This window comes from Pithys albifrons, chromosome 4, assembly GCF_047495875.1.
Source record: "Pithys albifrons albifrons isolate INPA30051 chromosome 4, PitAlb_v1, whole genome shotgun sequence".
In the NCBI taxonomy this organism is placed as follows: domain Eukaryota; kingdom Metazoa; phylum Chordata; class Aves; order Passeriformes; family Thamnophilidae; genus Pithys; species Pithys albifrons.
In genome coordinates this window covers 43,468,911-43,490,081 of record NC_092461.1, presented here as the reverse complement: position 1 = coordinate 43,490,081, position 21,171 = coordinate 43,468,911, and the positions used below count along the sequence as shown (strand labels likewise).

The following is a 21,171-nucleotide window of genomic DNA, read 5'->3' as shown; positions in this document are numbered from 1 at the left end:
CTATCTGGCATCCAACTCTGTGGATAACAGGAGTCAGTACTTTATAATAGGAGAAAAAATGCTTTGCCACCAGGGATTGTGTCTGGTATTTACTGTACTGGTGTTAAATCAATTAGATGTTAATTCAATACTTTCGTACCAATTGCTTATTTTAAAATTAGCTCAGTCAATCACCCAGATAGGAGAATGCAAAACAGGGAGAGGGGAAAAAACTTTTTCTCATTTCCTGTGTCCCCCAAATTTAAAGCCATATAACCAGCTTTAGACTGTATGAAATATCAGAAGTGCAAATGTCACAGACAGAAAGAAAATAACTATTCTTAAAGTAAATGGAAACTTTCTTGAAATGCCCTGATTTCCTGTAGTGTGTAAACAGTCTGATCATTATGGTGAAAATAATCTCACTTAACAGAAGAACTGATTTTATCCTTTGACCCATATTAAAAAGCTCACAGCAAAGATTAATAAAACTTCAGTTAGATATTTAATGTTACAGCCTGCAGTGTACTTTTGATAAAAATCAACACTACCTTTGCAATAATGTGACAATCTTTCTTCCTTTGATGGTACACAAATCCCTCCATTTCAATTATGATTAATACACAGAGGTCTCCTTGCTGTCTGCAGGTCCATGTGGCACGACAGGGCATGCTGATCTGTGTTATTCTGCATCTGCATTGGCTAAACTGCCATGTGCATACCAACACCTTTAGGTGGGCTGACTTGGTCTGTGTATAGGTCTGAAGGCTCAGGCTACAATTCCCCACTATGTGGAAAACTCTTTCCTGCAGTGTCCACACATACCAAAAAAGGACACTTCATTTAAAATCAGTTTAGCAAAAAGTTCCTGCTGTCCAAGATCTGTGCTGTCAAAGCATTAAACAATCTGCCTGGCCTGGAGTCTGCTGGCTGCCAATGTGCTACCCAAAAAAAGGAACATTTTTGCATCTCAATAGACCTTCCAGTATCAACAAATCTTTAAACTATAAAATCAGCTACTCTAAGGAGGAGCAGAAATAATGTCTACATTGTACCATGCTGAGGTACATTTTTGGTAATTCCCATTTGCAAAACATACTGATTCGATGTAAGTACAGCTGCTGGAAATATTTTAGTAAGAAAAATAAATTAAAGCTACTCACAGAAGTGTACCAAGCCCCTGAGAAAGATTCTGTTACACACACACAGCTTAGAAGCACTCTCGGGGAAAAAGGTGCATCCCCTGCACATGTGTCTTTGCACACATGTGGAGTTTGAGCTCTCACCACTGCACCATCTCCAGCTCCTGAAAGGTCACGAGCAAGTCGGTCTGTTAGAAATCTTACCCTAATGACTCCCACAAATAATCTACTGTAACACTGAGTCTCAGGAGGGACTATGGCCGTCATGCATGGAGGAATGCAAGAAACATCATATAAATGGCTGAAAGCCACTCCAAGTAATTTCCAAAAATTTAGAATTATCCTGTAAGCATTAGGGATTTCTGTGTATATTTTCAACCCTTCCCCACTTGATTTGTCTTGTCTCTGATATTTTATCAAAATGCTAATTGCTTCTAAACTTGCAGTATTAACATCTATCTATATGAAACAATGTGAAAAAAACTGATCTCTGCTTTGTCTTCCCCCAGTCATCAGGAAACTAAAAAATGAAAAGCATACAGTATTGCTGCTACTGTCAAATCATTATAAATCATTTGTAATAAGCAGAACCACTTTATAAATACTGAATAGCCAGTACAACCAAAGCGATGTGTTAGAGACCTTTTTTTCCAGTTCCTTTTTCACAGTATTTATTCACTGAGTAATCCCAAATTTTTGGCTTCCTCTGTGTCAGTCTCTGGGAGGAAAAATATTAAGGTGTCCACAGTGATTTTATTATACATTTGGTTTCCTAGTCACCAGTCGTCCTGGGATACAGTGTTTTGCATGAGCATTCGTTATACGATACCAGAAGGAGGTATTGATTTAACGCTTTGCTTTCGGAGGGGACCAACTCCTACTAGATATTTCACATTAGAAAAACATATGTATCCAAAAGTAGTTAATAATGAGCAACTTGCTTGACAGTACAGTGTATTTTTTTTTCAGAGGAATACAAAAATTTGCTTTTTTAATAATGGAAGGTAAGTTCTTTTCTGAACAATTTCTAATTCTCTCTGGGCAAAGTGAACTTCCAGGTATACATATCTGTACGTCAGGTAATATTTGACACTAAGCTCCCAATGGTCGCGCTGACCATCACTTTGTCTTCTTATTTCCTGGCTCCAGTACTGCATCCCATAATTCTGTCTACAGAAAACTAAATCAAGAGCAAAGTAAAGAAGTTGGGTTTCTATTATCTTTTTCACAAACCAAAAGAAGGGGGAACTAATATCACTCTCAGAATCACACTCCCACACCTCCTATCCTTCAGATCACCCCTTACCTTAAAGAAGTTTCAGTTCTCATTACTTTTTCCTTTATCCATCAATCATGATGAAACAGGTAAGATTGGGGACTGTTTAGCAGATGAAAAAGTTAACCTCCTTCCCTTTTTTTTAAAATATTTCAAACTGACAAAAGCAACTTGCCCAATTTTCAAAGAAGAAAAGTGACAATAAAAATATTATAACTAAGGATAAGACCCAGACAAATCTTTGGCACAACAGAGTTCAAAGAGCAAGGCAGCTAATGGTGTACACAAAAGTAATTCCTATTTGAAGGGTGCTGATAAGGTTTTATCAGTCTACATAGACAAAATCTGCTAATAAATCATTAAAATCTTACAAAAGAAAAGTTTAGTTGTACAGATTTTAAAATGCAAGGAACTAATTTATATGCACTGTTAATACAGAAAAATAAGACTTTTTTTCAGAAAACATGGAAATTACAGGTTCTTCATATTTCTGAATACTCAGAAGTGATCAAAATATTTCCAATTTGATAAAGTAGCAATTTGGAAAAAAATTAAAATATCTATATGCATATGTAAGTATATATATATAGAGAGAGATGTGTAAATATATATATTAGTGCTTTTGTATAAAGACTTTAAAAAAGTGTCTGAACTTACTTTTGAAAAGGGCATAAGAAGCAGTTTCCCATTATATACTCAGCAAGGGCTAAAGTAGATAAAATAATGGCCTTATTTTACCGCTTACTAAGATTTTAGGCTCCAGCTACCAACCAAATTTAGACCAAATTATAGAGCTGATTCTGGAAGTGTCCTTTTGCAGATTTTTGTTGGATTGGGTTTTTTTTTATTCTTTAGTAGTCAAAAAAATAAATGAAAATTATTTGTATTCTGATAAACCCTAACTTAAGTGGATCCTCTAGATGATGTATGTCTGTGCATGTCTAAGAACCACTACAGGAACTGAAGTGGGATGTAACTAACATCATATGTACAGCATGAATTCCACTTCTAGATAGGTTTATGTCTACATTTTAATACATATTTCCTAATGGAGGACAGAAATATAATTCTGCCATCCACAGTGAGCACACACCCAGGTTAGCAACAAGGAACCGGTCATACTGTAGCTGCTTCTCATACACTTAAAATCTGACAACAATAACTTTTCATGACCTGTGAGGTACAAAAGTCAGTTGCCCTCCTAAGTTGCATGCAGGGTTTAAGTGACAAACATGCTGTTTTATAATTAGAATAACCGCAACACTTTTAAGACAGATATACCTATGTATAATCTTAGCGGACTATGGAATAAAACATATCTTGCCTTTTTTCTTCTTCTGATATGTTAGAGTAATATGCTATGGTTATATATCTTCAAATAAAAGACAAAAAAGGAAACCAGCAGATTATCACTTCCATTCTAGTGAGGATTGTCTGCAGACTGACTGCTCCTTTAGCAAGTTTCTATAAATTCTGATAGGAAGCAACTCCTGAAAACATGTAGTGATGACTCCAGGAGAAAGGCAATTATTTGTCTCTCTGTTCAGCCTTTCAGAATTTGAGAGCTTTTCTCAACTCAGTTTTCTCTACAGTGGGAAAAACATACATCAATGGAAAGGGAAATTCCTTACATATAGGTCCTTTTATTAAAAACAAAAAAAAAGAATAGGAATTATTTGGTGTAACAAATATTTGCCTTCTTTTATCACCCGAACTACAGCCTTTTTTTCCCCTTTTTCTTTTGCTTCCAAGGAAACCAAAGAAGTATCAAAACTGATACACAATTACGTTACTTCCCCAAAAAAGGTTACTTTTTATTAATATTTAACTCAGGCTTCATATTCTTAGATATGGAATAACATGAAATCTTGTTTAAGTGTGAACTGTCACACAACCAAAAAATTTAAGAGATGATTAGTTGTTTTAGTGTAACAGATGTGCAGCCTTCTGGGGTTATAAACCTTCCTTCTTCAAATGCATGACCAAGCTGCACAATTAGTAGGAATGATCAAACAAAATTCAGAGCTAAATAGCAAAAGCAGAAACACTTGCTTACTAATACTACATCAATATATAGATTGTTTTATGTGACCACTTTGGAACATTTATCTGCCAGTTTGGCCCTACAAATTTCAGTCTTTCCTTGATCTTTTTCTTTGTTTGTTTCCACATACTAAAACAACCTCAGCCATGTTACTCCGAATCTGAAGAAATAATTTTCATGGCTAATTAAACATAACATACATGTAATCATAAAAAGCAAGAGGAAAAAAAAAACAGAGAGTTTCCTACCCGTAATAAGGACTGGGATTCGTCCTTTGTCTTGCTCTCCCCAGATCCAGAGTAGGGCTGGGTGAGCTGCCCGGCTTTCTCCGCTGCTCCAGCTGGCACGCCCTGCAGGAAACCCTTGCTCTCCACCGCCAAGCCGTAAATGGGCCTCGCAAGATGGGCAGCTTCAACATTTGGACTATCCCTTAAAGGCTTTGGCTGCTCTTGGCCAACGGACACTGGGGTCAATAAGCCCAGACTGGTCTGTGTGTATGATGGGCTCCCCCTCAGAATGTCTGTTCCTCTCCAGGTCACATTGCGAAGATCATCACTGGGGCTGTCAGTCCAGCCTTTCTCCTTGAGCACTTCCTTATCTTCTATCTTTTCCCTCTTCACTATGCTGTCAGATATGGACTCCCCCATTTTGGGGTCCGGATTAATCAGACTGTAGACCTTGAGGTCAATTTTTGGCTCCTCCTTGATGGACGAAACAGCGTGACTGTCCTCCCCATTGGCTGTAGTGATGTCCATCTCCTGACAGTGAACAGTGTTGAAGTGCTCTAGTAGTGACTGAGTGTCAACAGCTGTGAAGCTGCACTGACGGCATTTGTAGCAGTTGTGTACTCTCCTGGAAGAAAACAAAAAGCATATTAACATGAGAGTCTCCCCTTGGCCCTCCCCTTCACAATAGTCTGACCTACTAAGATTAAGAAAATAAATTTAACTTGCAGTATGGTTCTCTCTAAATAAAGCAAGCAGGTTTACTTTGATGTCTCACACAACAGGGGGAAAATCCAGCTGTTTTTTTGCCCCCACACCTTGCAATGGCCTCCTATTGTTCATTCACATTCCACTGCATTATTCTAAACTTTATACAATTTTCACTAGGATTTTGTGGTTTTCCTCTACAGTTTGCTGCAATACACTTTTCACTTTCTACTGCAGTACAAATGCTGAAGAAGCATGTATTTGTCAACCAAAATCAAATAGTTAGGAATCCATAGTTCTTATTTTTATAAAAAAAATCCACTTTATGTAATACAGATATATGTTAGAAAGTTAAAATGTTTTTAAAATTCCTGTACTCCCACCAATTTCATACGCTTTTGCTTTACAAAGATGATTTTGAATGGAGCTCTGGTTAACTCTTGATAAGTATACAGCAAAGGACAGAAGATTGTACACAACACTCATTACTTAGTTCTCTAACACATTTTAATACAACTTTAAAAGATGCTGCTCTAAAGAAAAAGCAAAACAATCAGCTGGGTCACTGCAAACTGTGTTTTCTTGTCAAATACGGATATTCTTGGGCAGGAGCTGTGGAGCAGTGTGGAATAATACACCTTCCTGGTTTTACTCTAAAACCCTATATAAAGTACTGCATTACTAAATTATGTAAAGCATATGTTGCTATATGAGAACAACATGTTATCCATTTACTGTATCTGTCATAGGAATAGAACACTGTTTATGAGCTCTCTAACGCCATTATGAATAATGTTTATAGCACAGGAGCGGTCAGAGCCCTCTGCCAGGCTCTGGGCCCCGCTGCGCCCAACATCCTACCAATGCAGAGCAAAATACCGTCTCTGCCCTGCAAAATGTACAGAACTTTATGAAAGCTTCTCCCTACAGACACATTCACACATCCCCACCCCAGGCATTCAGAGTCACAACAGCATCTTTAGCCAAGCTAAAAAATTAGTCTTTTGCTATCCACGCAGGACAAAACTTGTATGAGAAATCTGTTACTGTCCTGACAACTCCAACGGTTTGAATTAATTCTTTTAAGGCCAAATCTTTGTCTCAGTGAAGTTGATGGCAAAACTCCCATTGACTTCAGTAAGCGCAGGATTTGGCTCTTGGTTCATCTGTAGAATTGGAATGATACACAAAATGTCCCTTTTAGACTATAATAGTTTAGAAAGGACAACTTGCCAAACTTATTAAACCCCCTTGTCTTCCTTCTTTCCTTTTGTTGGAAAAACAAACCATATGTTATTTACATTGTCTGATTTTCTTGCAGTTGTGTCAGTGTGAAGACATGAGTACATACTCAGATTCAAGCTTTTCAACCCTTGTGCAGTATCAGTTTTCGTTTTGTCATTTCCCCTATTTATATTCATTTTAAGGGACTAGATGGGCTCATTCCATTATGCAAAAAATATATTCAGCTATTCTCCACACAGCCTTGTGGCAACCAAATCTACTCAGGGAAGAGCAAGATGTGGGTTAAAATCCTGTTCTGGCTGTGTTCCTTTAACTTTGTTCTTCAATTGTGTTTTATTAAAATCAGCTTGTCTCCCAACGTGACACTAATATATTCTTTCTTGCCATTTAATTCTTTTCTAAACCAAGCTTAATTCTCTTCTGAACTCAAAAAAAAAAAAAAAGAGTGCTATCTGATCAAAACCATTTTATAAATACAAAAAGCCAAGTTATAAAGAGGATCAGCCCTATAGAGGTGGGATACCATCAGAAAAGTCCAAGTTAGACAGGGGCTAGTTATCTTAAAAGCCAAGTTAAACAAGACACCATTTGGGGCTAATGGTTCAACCACATACACTCCCCATGTGAAAGTTTATCAATCCTTTGGGAGGCTACTTAGCCCTAAGTGTCTCTTGTTTAACTTGGCTATTTAAATAGCTAACCCCTTTCCTAACCTGGCTCTCATCTACAGATATCACACCTCCAAACAGCTGATCTTTTTCTGCCTAACTTGTCTTGGTTTTTAGTTTTTCTATTGCATACTGGCTAAATGTTTTTGATCAGGAGCCGTATATCCCACAAGAGTGGCACCACACTTTTGAGGACACAAGTAAATGTTGAATATTAGATGCGGTTTTAACTACATGGCTGAGGCCCAACTAAAATCACTTCTATTACATTAAAGGTTTGTTAATTTAAATTATTTCTAATTGGTTCAAAGAGAGCAATACAGGCTTTCTTTGTTCTTATGTGAGACTGTGATAAGCACTATGATACAGAAAAATTAAGCAGTGACTTCAGTAGACAGTAACCCAACAGACTTTTTTTTTCAGGATATACACTGTTCCGGTATGTATTAAAAATCTGCCACTGACATTATAAATCTTCATACTTTGCATGAGTTTGTCTTGTGTATTATTCTATCCCCAAGCTCCAAAACATAAGCTAAAGTTTGGAACCGTCCAAAATAAGTCACAGTCCCAAATACGAAACAAATAACTACTATCAGCTATTAGAGAACTTTTGAAAATGGAATTGGAAACTTAATTCTTTCCCAGAACAAGACATAAAAAAGAGAATGTTTTCTGCATTTTCACTCCACCCTGATAGAAATCAAAGATATAAGTTGGTAGTATCTGATTTCTATTTTACTAGAATTTAAACCTACTCCATGTTTCTAAAAGCCAAAGTTACACGTAGAATTGTGCACAAAGCTGTTCAAAGCTAAGCAATAAAATTTTAAGAATTCCAGTTTGCAAAGTACACAATGAGCATAGGAGAGCATTACCTCAAAGCTACAATTTACAGCTTAACTACAGCTATAGCGTCTGAAACTGAATTCATCACATTCAATGCCATGTATCAGTACAGGGCTCCACAAAGAAGAGATGTTTGAGGAAAATCTCAGTTTGCATGGAAAAAAGTGATGTAAATGAAGAAGGAAACAGCATTCTCCCTTTCGTGGTATTGTTTATACAGCATTTAAGCAAACTAACAGCAGGTTCAAGCCCGAAACTGACATTCTCAGCAATATGGCATTGGGCTGGCAGTGTCATCCCTTCCACTGATGTCACTTAGCATTATTATTTTCACTACAAAATAAATCAAAGATCTGATTATTTGTGGGCATTAAAACATTTATGGTCCAATTCCAAGATTAAATGTCAAGAAATTCAGGTCAACCTTTTGCTGCAGTTATGTTCTGACAACTTAAAAAAATCCTACCATTATTTGCACTGAAATATGTCTGAATTGGGTGCTGTCAGACACAAGGATTTTCCCTTGCAAAATCTTGAAGTTGGGGGGGAAGGGGTTGACGGATTTAGTATTCTTTATTTGAGCTTCCTAATAGGCTCCCGACACTAGCCGGTTGTTAATTAAGTCTTGTTGACATACTTCTAACTAGTCTGAAGTATTACAAAACACCATCCTCTACAAAACAAGAATTTTTTTTTTTTAATTACCTGAAGACAGTCCTAGGCTCTAGGGCATAGAAAATATTCTGGATGAAGGTATGGCTGTCATATCACGTCCATTTTTTTGCATGTTTTGAATTTAATTATGAATATAATAATTACTATAATTTCTCATGAAGACACAGGTTTATAAGAAAGTTTACTTTGGGGATAGATGCTGCACTCAAGCTTGTGGAGAGACAAAATACTCAGAAGGAAAGACAGCAAGGAAAGCAAGCAAGAAAATTCAACAGAGGGTCAGAAAGGAGAGGAGACTGGGCAGAGTGGAGAGCAAGGCTGAGATGAAAGGAGAGCAAAAGCCATTGGCAAGAGCAAACAAGTTCAGAGCAGTGAATTAAGGTGTCAGCAGGATGGAAAAGGTCCTCATTGCTGCTGCTGTTGTTCACTGAGTGAAGACTCCTGCTCTGCTGCAAAACTGGGAGCCAGCAGGCCCCAGTTTATACTTTTGCCCTCAGCTGGCTTCTCAGGAGAGTGTCCCAAAGGCTCCACATTTCCATAACCTGCACATCTGAGCCCCTGCTCTGGCTTCTGCTGCCTGAGAGTTGGACTGCTCAGCCTCAACACCCCTGTCCCCAACACCCCAACCCTGAGATGCAGCCCTGGCACTGGGATGGTGCGAGCTCCAAGCACTCGTTTGCCTTTTGTCCCTCTACCTCACTTATCTTGATGAGTTAAGGAACTATTTAATTTGATATTAACTCAAAAAGAATTCCTAAAGAGAACCCCACACAACTGCTGTCATCCATATTTTCAAAATCATTTATTAGAAAAAGAATTCTACACCACTGCCAAAGCTTTTATTTGAGTCTTTATATTTTCTTATTATATTTTGCAGTTTAATGAATCACTACCTATCTTGTTTTGAAAAAGAAGTTTAGAGAATTTTTCAGCATAGCATTTCTAATTACTACTAGCATGGATCAAATGCTTTCTGTCAAGTAACAATTTATTTGAAAAATTCTGACTATTGCAAAAATGAGAAAATTTCCCACATCTTTTAGCAAAATTAGAAAAAAAATCCACTTCTGCAAGAAGCTACTTTGATTTTTAAAAAAATATTCAAAATTAATTATTTGGATCAAGCAGGAAAATAATCTCCAGACCAACACACAAAATTTCCCCAAATACTGTTTGATTTTTATCTAAATTAAAAGTCTTGGCAACTTCTGGCTCATTAGAATACCAGACAGTTTTGAGAAAAAACTAAGCTTCCCAATGAACATGAAGAGAATCTGATTCCTCAGAGGTACAATGGAAAATAAGTAGTAGCAGAATTAGTGGAAAATGGAGGCCAATAAATCTTGTAGGGATTTATTTGAGCAAGCACATTTTAGTGAGGTTTAAATACAAGTAAACTCAAGTGCAGTCTGATTCATTGACTTCAAATTTAACTGAACAGCTCTCAAATAATCATGTCAAGAAATACTGAATGACTGTTAAGTGTATGTTCCTGTAGACAGAAAACTTGGAAAGAACTGCTTTTGCAAATTCTAATACTGTTGCAAATATATGGCTGCAAAGGAGTAACACTGAGACACAGAAAATTTTTAAGCTAGCAAACAGTGAAATTGAAGATGAAGAGCCAAAAGGAAGCAAAATAAAATAAATTATGTTGTTCAGGTATATGACTGAAAAATGAAAATAGTGCATACAAAAAACACATGAACCAAAATACGTAGGTAGCATCTAAAGACAGTTCTGATACTCCAGACTGTCAAGTCTAAACCTAAATATGTGAACAGCAGAATATTTTCTTTTTCTGCCACCGCATTAATGCTTAGTATTATGTTTACCATTAGAATTCCATGTTATAGATGTTCTTCTTTTTAAAATCTGAACTATTTACTTCCTAATAGGGAAAGAAAACACGTATCTGATATATGCAGAATGTCTTTTTTCTTAAGGCCTGATAATAATAAAAATAGAAGCTAGAATGCCTCAAAAGTTTTAGCTGGATAGAATGAAAACTAGGTTATACATAGAAAAGCAATAAAACCTGCTGGTGTTTGCCATTACAGAGCACCTATAATTAACTTCTGAGATTTCAAAAAAGATGCATAGTGGGAGAAAACAGCAGCAGTACAAGTAGAAAAGAAACAAAATTCAAATTATCAAGGAGGAGTGCAGGAGAAAGGGAAAGAAGTTGGCAGATATAGGGATGTAGTTTGCTTTAATTATACAACATTCTTAGAGTACTCAATAATGTCACAGACTGGAGGGTTAGCAGAATATATTGTTCAAGTGTGTTAAAGAGAATAGCCTAAATTTAGACAAACAACTTGAGATTCAAATCCTTAAGTGTATCTCTTGATTTTCCAAAGTGCAGATCCCTGTGACAACTGACAGAACTGCAGGGTGCTGAGCCCTCCAAAGGTGAAGCTGCAACTACCCCATCTCAGACTTAGCACTTGATTTTGAAAGTCATGGCTTCTCCTTTCCTTGAGAAAAAGGATCCTAGCTTGGCATGCTTGTTAAAACTTAAATTACCAGCTGCAGCAAAATAAAAGGTTGGGGTTTTTTCAGTGAAGGAGCCATTTCAATCTTCCAGTTATTTAACCACTAAAAAAAGATTGTTGCCATGCCCCAGCGGCGGACAAAGTGCTGCCTATGGAGTTCTTCAGCATGGCTCAAAGCTGCTATAATAATGCTTGGAACTTAGATACCACTTTTCATCTTCAAAGCAGTTTACAAACATTAACTAATTAATCCACACAACATCCCTCAGGCCCACTTGGATCAAAAATGGGGCACTGCATGCTGGGACCTGAATCCTCCGTGGGCCCTAACTCCAAATTAAAGATGAGCAATCTGCTTTTTTTTTTTTTTTTTTAAATAGACTCCTGATACATTGCCAATGCAGCCCTCTGTTGGGCAACATTTGGATGCCCCCAGATTTAATCTCTATTAAAGTATCATGCCCCAGTCTGCCTTTGTTAATTTTGGATGTCTTGAAATCTATTAAACGTGGCACAGTTTCTCGAGCTTTTAACAAAGCTTTAGCTTTGAAAATGCATCTTCCTTTGTCTTCATTCTAGCTGTCGTCCACAAAAAGATCTTTTAGATGAGATAGATACTGAGTTTTCTGTTGTTGTTGACGCATTAGCCTTAACTATTAACATATTCAGCATCATTTTCTAATATTTAACATTGCTTTTGCAGAGGCACATAGCTGTTGCTCTTTACAAAGCCTATGAGCCACCTCCTCTCCTCTAATGTAAACTGGACTGCCAGTTTACAACAGCCCAGGAACTGACCCAAGAAGTTTAGCAGGGAGTTGGCTGCCACTATGACATTGTGTCAGACTGAGTCAGGAGACTGGCTGCATCCACCTCCAAATAGGAACATTAGCATTTAAAATAAATAGAATGACACTGTAAACCAGCAACATGAAAATAAGCATCTGCAAAAGGATCTTGGGGAATGACATCAACAGACAAAAGACTGTCTGCTCCCAGTGGGAAACCAACACCAAAACGGCAGTGGAATGCTCTTAAACTAATTATTACATTGCTGGACTTGGGAATGGAAAATACTACAAAAAGGTAGTACATTGAAGCACTGTTATGGAGCAGGAAAGGGTTCACAGTCTATCTTGGAAAGCAAAGCCATTTGTGTTCCCTGACTGAATGAAGATGCCAGCTTTCTTGTAAAAAGCCTAAACTAAAATAGTGCCCAAAAGATTCTGGGTGGAAAATAGTTGACCAAACCTCAACTATGCTGAAACTTCAGCATCTGCACACAAATCCAAATTTCCCTCTCCTCTGCACAGGTTTAAATGTATAATTAAATCCACCAACTTAGCTGGTGGTTTTCCAAAACAAAGCGGGTGTTGGATTGGACTCTGGCTGTAAAGATTTATATCTATACACATTCATATTTTGATTTCCAGTATCCTCAAATGTTTGAGGAATGGTGACATTTAATTAAGAAACTATGGGAGGGCTGTTTGTTTGATTTCCAATCATTACTCATTTGAAACTTCACTGTACCTGTAGTGTCGGGAAATCTCTTCTTCCACCTGGGTGGTAAAGTCACATTTGGTACATGAGTGTTCTTTGTTCTCCTTGAGCGTCAGTGGCCCCTCTGCCCCTGGCAGCGTGTTTGTTTCTGGTTTGACATCAGATGCTTGGCCTTCGTGTGCATTCTCATAGTGAAGCAGGAGAACGTCCACGTCAGGAGTGGAGAATGAGCACTGATGGCACTGGTGTTTGACTCTAGAGCTTCCTGTCACCCCTGGAGACAGGTGCAAAAGCAAGAGAGCACAGTGGGAACAATTACTTTTTCTGCAAGCAAATGGGTAAGTAATTTCTCCAAGGTGCTTTTCTGGGCTGCAGAGGCCTCGGGGACAGAACTGACAGTGCTTAATGGTACATTTATGAATGTTGTGTAGCTGCTGATAGTGACGGAGAAGTGGGCCCACCACTATTACATCTGGGCCATGGCTCTTTGAGTACCTAAAGTCACAGAACTGACAGTTGTAGCTTGTCACCATGCTGTCCTCTGCTCCTTTGCTAGTCAAGTCTTTCTTTTTTGCCACACTTGCACCCTTTTCTGTCTTTGTCACTAACTCCCCATCTGCATTTTTGGCTAGATCATTCTGGTTAATGACAGATCCCCTAGAAAGCTTATCATTCAGATCTGGGTGAAGGCTTCCTGCCTGGCTTCCCCCATGCTGTTTGCTGTAATGTTCTAATAGTTTCAATGAGCTGGACGATTCACAGCTGAAACTGCAAAATTTACACCAGTAGTAACTGGTTGTATCGGTACCGTTTTGTCTAGAGGAATCTATTGGCTTGATGGGCACCGAATATCCAACTGGTGTATCATCTCCTGCTTTTACAGTGATTCTGTCTTGCCACTTTCCCAAGTCTCCAGAATCACATGGTCGAAGAGTAGGACTGGATTTATTGGAGTTTTTCTCTGAAGTTTTACCAGAATCAGAGGAGGGAAGGGCTGCTTTCATTTTGTTTGGGTGAGTCTGTAAGAAGTGCTGCTCTAGTTCAGTGGAGGAGTTTCCCATGTAGGTGAAATTGCAGAATTTGCAGCGGAAGTACTTGGTGTTGCCTTGGCAATCTGGAGTTTTCCGCCCAATTCCAATAAAGGTTCCACCCAAAGTAACCTGTGAATAAAGAATAAGGTCATTTTAGTTCATTTGCTGCTTCAAGCAGCAAAGAGTGGTGAGAGGGCAAAGAGAAATAGAGAGCAACTAACTCATAAGCCTGTTTGATTAACCACCACTGCCATTTTTATTTGTACTAAATGTAGTAAGAGATCATACATACACACTCACATATTTACATTTGTGGATGAAGATTTTAAAATGTTTCTCATAGCAGAATATATACTCCATATGAATAATAAATATACTGATCTGGGGAGACTGAGGCACACACACACACAATACGATCTTAGCACTCCCTGATATGACTATTCCTTCCTTCGCTAAATCATTAAATAATGTCATTGATAGAAAATCCAACAATGAGTTCCTGCAGAGCTGAACTCTTTGACAGTAGACTTTGCTGGTAGTCTGTGCCAGGTGGGAAACAAAAGAATGGGCTCTGGTGTTATTCTTTTAATACACTTACATACTTTAATCATACTCATGTTTAACAGTCCAAAAGAATTGCTTTTTAAATATGAGCAAACAAAACTTAAACTTTCAATAACAAATTCAGTTTGCTGTGTCGGAGTATGACCAATTCTTACAAAGGCTATTCCTACAGGAGTATCCAGTATCCACCAGGATGGCATTTCACAGAGCCATAGTGGCTGATGTCTCAAACAAGAGGCAGTTTTCTCAAGGATTACTCACTGCAGACATTCTCCAAGGAAATCTTCTGTTCCTCTCATGCACAGAGCTCAATTTAGTAAAACAAGGATGGAAAAACTACAGTAGAAAAATGGCATGTGGCAAAGAAACCTACCACACCCAAGTCCATGACATCACTAATTACACACACACAAAAAAAGGTAGGTCTGCTTAACTGTTCTCATGATGTCTGAGCAAAATGCTCTGCAGCAAGGGAAGAAGGCTTCCAGGGCTGATGTTATTAAAGCCTGTGTTCTCACAACAGGCAGGCCTGCCCTTCCCAGGAGAGCACCACACCTGTCCCTGACATCAGGGGGAGATTTGCTGCTCCTGTACAACTGGTTTGAAGGCCAAAGAAAGAATCTCTTGACAAAAATGTCACTATTGCAAGGCTTCTTTTCCTGAATAGCAAATAGTGTACAGCATCCAGAAGATAATTCCTCTTTACACCCAAAATCCATAGACATCAATTCCTTTGCCATCACCCAGTCTACACCATGTGGTGCAGACATGGGTGTAACAGTCCTTGTGACACATTCTCAATTTTTACACCCAGAAAATGTCTTACAGGGAATATAAAATTCAGCCTTGTAGGGTTTGATTTTCATTCTCCCAACCACTAAGTGTATTACTACATTTCTGCAGGATTCAGTTTTAATGCAATAGGCAAATGGTAATTATTTTTCTTCTCCTCAACAGCTGTACCATAAAGAAAACATGTGATCACTGTTCATTCAGTATCACATCATACGGAAAGACTCAGACGTACTGAGAGCATGAAATGTAAATATTTTTAAATGCATATAATATAAACGCCTTTCAGCCATTTAGCTCAGAGAATGAGATGCTATCCTTTGTATGCCATCAGAGTGAACACATATAATGAGGCAATGAGTTGCTAATCAGCATCCAAGTTTTTTTTTCCCCTCAAGAAAGCACGTTTCCCAAGCATTGGTTAAAACTTTGTCTTAAATAAACTGAAAATGGCTTTCTGTTTGTTTAGGACACATATCTCATTAGGCAATGATGAGTCAGGCAGCCAAATTGCTAGGACTTGGGTATAATAACATTTTCACTGTAAACTGGGGCTCCACTGTTCTGCTGTCAAATTTAGAATTTGGTTTTTTGAAGGTTCTTTGGAAGAGGGATGTTTTAACAGGTCTTCTGCAGTGCAGGAGTTATCTCTCTTTATTCATTTTAAGGCAATGGAGACAAAGCCATGCTGAGCTTGATCTGACTGACAGCAGTGGGATCTGGGCCTGCTGCCCAATATATGGCACTTCAGGGTTCCACCTACTGCATTAGTTCAATGTTCAAAGTCTCAGTGGTGTTGAAAGACAACTTAAAGAAAGCACTGATGGAATTATGGTAAACAGAAAATAACAGCAGCTCAGTGCATGATTACATAAGTTGCAAAGTGATCTGGTTTCACTCATTTAATTAGATATGTATGTTTGTTCTATGTATGCACAGAAAACTAGCCAAAATGCTTTACCTTAAGTGGCTGTAATGAGTAAATACATCCATTACTGTCAGCTGTCCAGTCACAGAGTTACAGATAACAAACCCATTTTGCAGACACTTTGTAGACACCGGTTAGAAACTGTAAGTGACAAAAATCTCATCTGCACTTCATTGCTAATCACTTTTATTTCAGAACACTGGTAAAACATATTATTAGTACTCACATTTTCTACAATGGACTGTAAATCACGTAATTTCTGTAATTCTGCTTAGTGGCCTACATAGCAAGTTTGTGTCCCATGCTAATACATCCTTCTCAGCATCCCAAGAGGATAAAGTAGAACAAATATTCCCATAGTATTTAAGCTCTTGCAATGCAGGGAACACATACAATGTTTATACCACTGGAATATAATTGATTACCAGTTATAGGTTTAGCAATTCCTTGAATACCCTACCACAATTCAAAATAATGCATTGCATTAGACAATGTATTTGAAAGACAACACAGGGTGATCTTAACATTACACTCAAAACCCATTTTTCACACATAACAAAACCTACTGAAAGCCTCAGTGAGGGCCATCAACTAAAGAGAACTGAAGAAACTGGCTTTCATGCAAAGCAGTTGGGAGAAGCACTTCAAGTGATGGCATAAACTGAAGCTGTTTCAGCTTTTAGCTAGCCAAATTTGGAAGAAGTCCATACATTTACAGAAATGTGGATTCGTGCACTTAATCCTTGGCTTGAGTTTCAAGCTTTTCAGTTATACGTTGTATCTCTATGTACACGCACTTAACTCCTTCACTGGGTATGTAACTGTCCTTAACCTCCTGCTGTCTCTGACCTACCCCAGAAAGAGGAAAAGTAAAGAAAAAGAGGAGGAAAGAGAAGGAGGAAGTGGAGTAGATATATATAGATATACCTACACATGCTCTAGAAATCAATATCCACATTGCTTTGTGGTATCAGAAGTGGTGAGTTCTTTTATTTACTCCCCTATTTCATTCTGATCCCAACAAAACTTAATCCCCTGCTTTGCCTAGACACTCCTCCCCAACATAAAGAAGAAACTAAACAAAAGCAAGGCTAAAATACTGCAATTCTGCTATACCAATGAAGTCCAAAGTGACAGCTGACATAGTGGCAGTCATGCGCACAGGTACAGCTTGCACTAAAAATGTAGGAGCAACTATAGATCAACAGTTACCTCAACAAGCAGAGAAGAAAATTAGTCTTCAAAATTCTCCTTTTAAGGTGAACCTAACATACAAGTTTGGTCTGTGGAAACATGATTAATTTCTTTCCTTCACTGTCACTTGCTTATGAAACCTTGGGATTATCACTCATTTCAGCAGCACCTCAATTATGGCAATATAGATGGTATTAAATAGTATGCTGTATAGATGGAGATAGCCATTAAAATAGGTTCTCCATTCTTGCTCTTGAGATGGTTGCACTCATATTCTTTAAAAATTGCTCTTCAAAGCCATGTCTCATTTTGGACTAAACTGAAATATGTTTCACAGTAGGATTCACTGAAACTCAAAACTCTCAATCATTAAATTTATTTATTAATGGGGAAAATTGTCAAAATCTGTAAGAGTGGGAAAGAATTTACTGAAAGGATTGAAGCCCATGTGTTAATACAAACAAGCTATTTCCTCATACACCACACACATTTCCAAAAATAGCCAGAAGAGGAGAAAAGATAACATGATAATTGACAATGTTTCAAGATGTACTTTCTAAAGTATGTTGGCAAGTACTTAAACAAAGCTGTGTAATTGCACTATATGTTTCCAACAGATATGTCTATATGACTTTAATTAGTCAGACTGAAGACAATGATTTCATGGAATAAAGGGACTTGGGCAAGAAGTACTTTTTTTTTTTTAATGAGTCTTTGGTATGTAATCTGTCCTTGATTTAAATGCTACCCTACTCTATTCTCCCTCCTCCTTTTCAAAATTCAATCCTAAATTCCATGACACCAAAACAGTTTATAAATACTTCTTACAGAAAATGAAAAAAATCACCAAGGAAGACAAAGTTTGCCAGCTCCTGTAATCATATGTTTTATGAAGAAAATTCTACCAGCAGAAAATATATCCACATAAGAGATTCAACTGCAAGGCTTGCACACACAGGGTAAAAAGCTGGTTTTGACCCCTGACTTCTTCTGCAACCACAGATTAGAATCCATCTTTATTGGAACACCAAACATTTTTTTTTTTGGCTTACCTGGGTTACATCTTTGGCTAATCAGGAGGTGAAAGGCTCCAGATCCCTTACCAATCTCCTGAGCCATCCAGTCTGCCTTTGCAATTACTCTTAATCTTCTAATCCTAAAATATTTTCTAATGCTCTTGTTTATTCATTTGCTTTGTGCAATACAGCATCCAGAACATTTTAACCATCCCACATTTATGAAGTTCTTCATGTCTTGCAGGCCAGAACAGATTCCTGGCTTTCATGCAAGTTTGTGTAACACCACCCAGTCCTCTAACCTCCCCTATGGAGACTTTACTCCCTCTTAGTCGCTCTCTTTCTACATGTAAAGCCAGAAGAATCTTCAGAGTATATTCTTAAAACTATTTACCATAACGCGTTTAATTTATAGGTGGACAGAACTATGTTGCACAAGTGATGTGAAAGCTCAGGGCAAACTCCTGGCTTTCTGGGCTGTTTCTACCTACCAAAACAAGAAAGCAAACTATTGGGACATGTTCATTTAAGATAAGTGAATTCTTGAGATTTATTCTGTCAGCATTGAAGCCAGTACAGTTCTTTAACATTAGAATTTTAAAAGTATTTTTAAAACAAAGACTCTGACAGAATAATAACAGGACTTAAATTAAGGTCAGGAGATGAGATGTACAAAACCAACAAAAGTAAGAAACAGAAAATCAAGACTTTCATTTACTAACTAATGCCACTAGACTAATATCTAAGACCTAAAAGAAACACCATTCCTTCTATTCTGTATAGATAAAATTACCAGACAGTTCCTTGACTACTGTAAACTCACACAGCCTCACAGGCTTAGAGGGAAACTTGCACTGATTTATACCAGAAGAAAACTTAGTTGCTTTCCTTTTTGCCCAGCAGTTTATTTTTTGAGCTCTCATCCTCTCTGTGGGTTAGCCTAGCAGTTTATATCTTTAAATATAAGCGTGACTATTACTAGTCTCACCAACTTTCTTTATTAACCACTCTTTAAACACTGCCAGATATACCTGCAATAAGCTAAGGAATATCAACACATTAACAACTTTGCCTCAAAGGTTGTGAATATACATTACACCAGTTATTTCACACAAACTGTCTTCGTCTGAATACTGTAATATTAGGGTAGACTACTTCTCACTGAAAAAAGGCTGGAATAGCTTATTTCTGTTACTGATCAAGTCAGTGTTCCCAGGGACTTACCCAGCTGACATGCTGTAAATCACTGCATATCATTCTGAAGAGTAAACTTGCTAATGTCTCCACAGAAGTGATATAAAGATCTTCTACTTCATATATCATATAACTCATTCCTTATCAGCTGTAGTCAATATAGAATTTAAATGGTCAATTCATGTGCTTTTTCACATAATAGTGTTAAATATGCATGTATGTAAATGTATATACATGAGAAAAAGAAGCACATGTATGTATACACACACACAAGCACATACATATGAATTTATTTATACATGTAATTTACCACTACCAATTTCTCTACCTGCCACCATTTCTTTTTCACGTCAGTTGTTTAAAAGAGATGACTAAATCCTATGGTCCTAAGTAGTGACTGTCTTAGTGCACAAGGCAGTCTCCAAGCCTGATTGTGAACCAGAAATAAGACTCAAAATAAACAGATATGCCCACAAGCAGATGCAACACCCAAGATAGCTTGATAGCCTTCAGTTTAAGCAGGAAAGTCCCCAGGGAGAGTTCACAACATGTCTCACCTGAAATGGGCCTTCTGGACCATCCCACCTTCATGCAAATTCTGTTCTAGCACACTCTTCAAGAACTAGCATGGCACAATCTCATCCAAGAGATCAAGATACATCATATCCAGCAACAGTTGTTCAGTTTATTTAGATCTAATTCCTGTTTTATGGCCAATTGAGCCTAAGTCTGTGAGACAAACAACATAAAATTTGAATCCATTTGTCTAACCATGCAAGGAAAATGAAATTTGTTCACATACATGTTTCCATTTGCTCATGTCAATCACTTATGTATCCATGTCACCTTCTAGGAAGACCGCTTGATGACAAAGTTCAACTTTAAGAAGCTTTGATTTGTGAATAATAGAAAATGCTGTGCTTGTTTAGGTCTTCAGTCCGGAATTCTCACCATTATCTGTAACAGTCCCTTTGTCAAAACCACCAAAAATATAAATCAAAACTTTTATCATGAGAAGCACTGCTGATTATATTTGTACTCCTGAAGACCCCAACAGGAATTTTTAGTCTTACCTTCACAGCTTCATATCCAATCAAACCGCTAATATAAGAGTGGAGGATTAAAAACAGAACCTACAAATAAAGCCACTTGTTCTCATTCAGCTGAATCCTAGTTAGACCGGGCTTCATACTAGTCACACACGTCTAACATGAGAACAGAAAAGATGCCAGATTTGACAGACTGAAATCCAGACCACTAAAAAACACCCATGGCATAACACCATGTAGGCACATGAAACTCACCCATGATTTATAAAGGACACAAGATTTACACACTGCATGCGTGGGCACTTCTGGCACTTTCTAGGACACTGAGCAGCCTGCTGGCTGGACATTCAGTAGTGCTCTCGGTTGCTGTGAAAATCTTGGAAAAGTTGGGACTTAATGTAAGTTGGTACTTATATATGTGACTAGTAGGTCAAGGGAGGTGGTACCCCCTCTCTACTCTGCTCTTGTGAGACTCCATCTGTAATACTGCATCCAGATCTGGGGCTCCCCACACAGGAAGGACATGGATCTGTTGGTGTGAGTCCAGAGGAGAGCCACACCACTCCTATGAAGACAGGCTGAGAAGGTTGGG

General features: G+C 37.9%; 1 protein-coding gene across 13 annotated transcripts in view; it reads right to left on the bottom strand.

The window, feature by feature from the left end:
• The window catches only part of TRPS1 (transcriptional repressor GATA binding 1), a 247,408-nt gene that overhangs the window by 147,101 nt on the left and 79,136 nt on the right, over window positions 1-21,171 (bottom strand). For 12 of the 13 annotated variants that reach the window (XM_071553961.1, XM_071553957.1, XM_071553959.1 and 9 more), the window contains 2 exons: window positions 12,842-13,971; window positions 4,690-5,293 (listed from right to left, as the gene is read on the bottom strand). In XM_071553961.1, the coding sequence (XP_071410062.1) occupies window positions 4,690-5,293; window positions 12,842-13,971 (1,734 nt within the window). The remainder of the gene's footprint in view (window positions 1-4,689; window positions 5,294-12,841; window positions 13,972-21,171) is intronic. The other variant, XM_071553965.1, reaches the window with a different exon arrangement.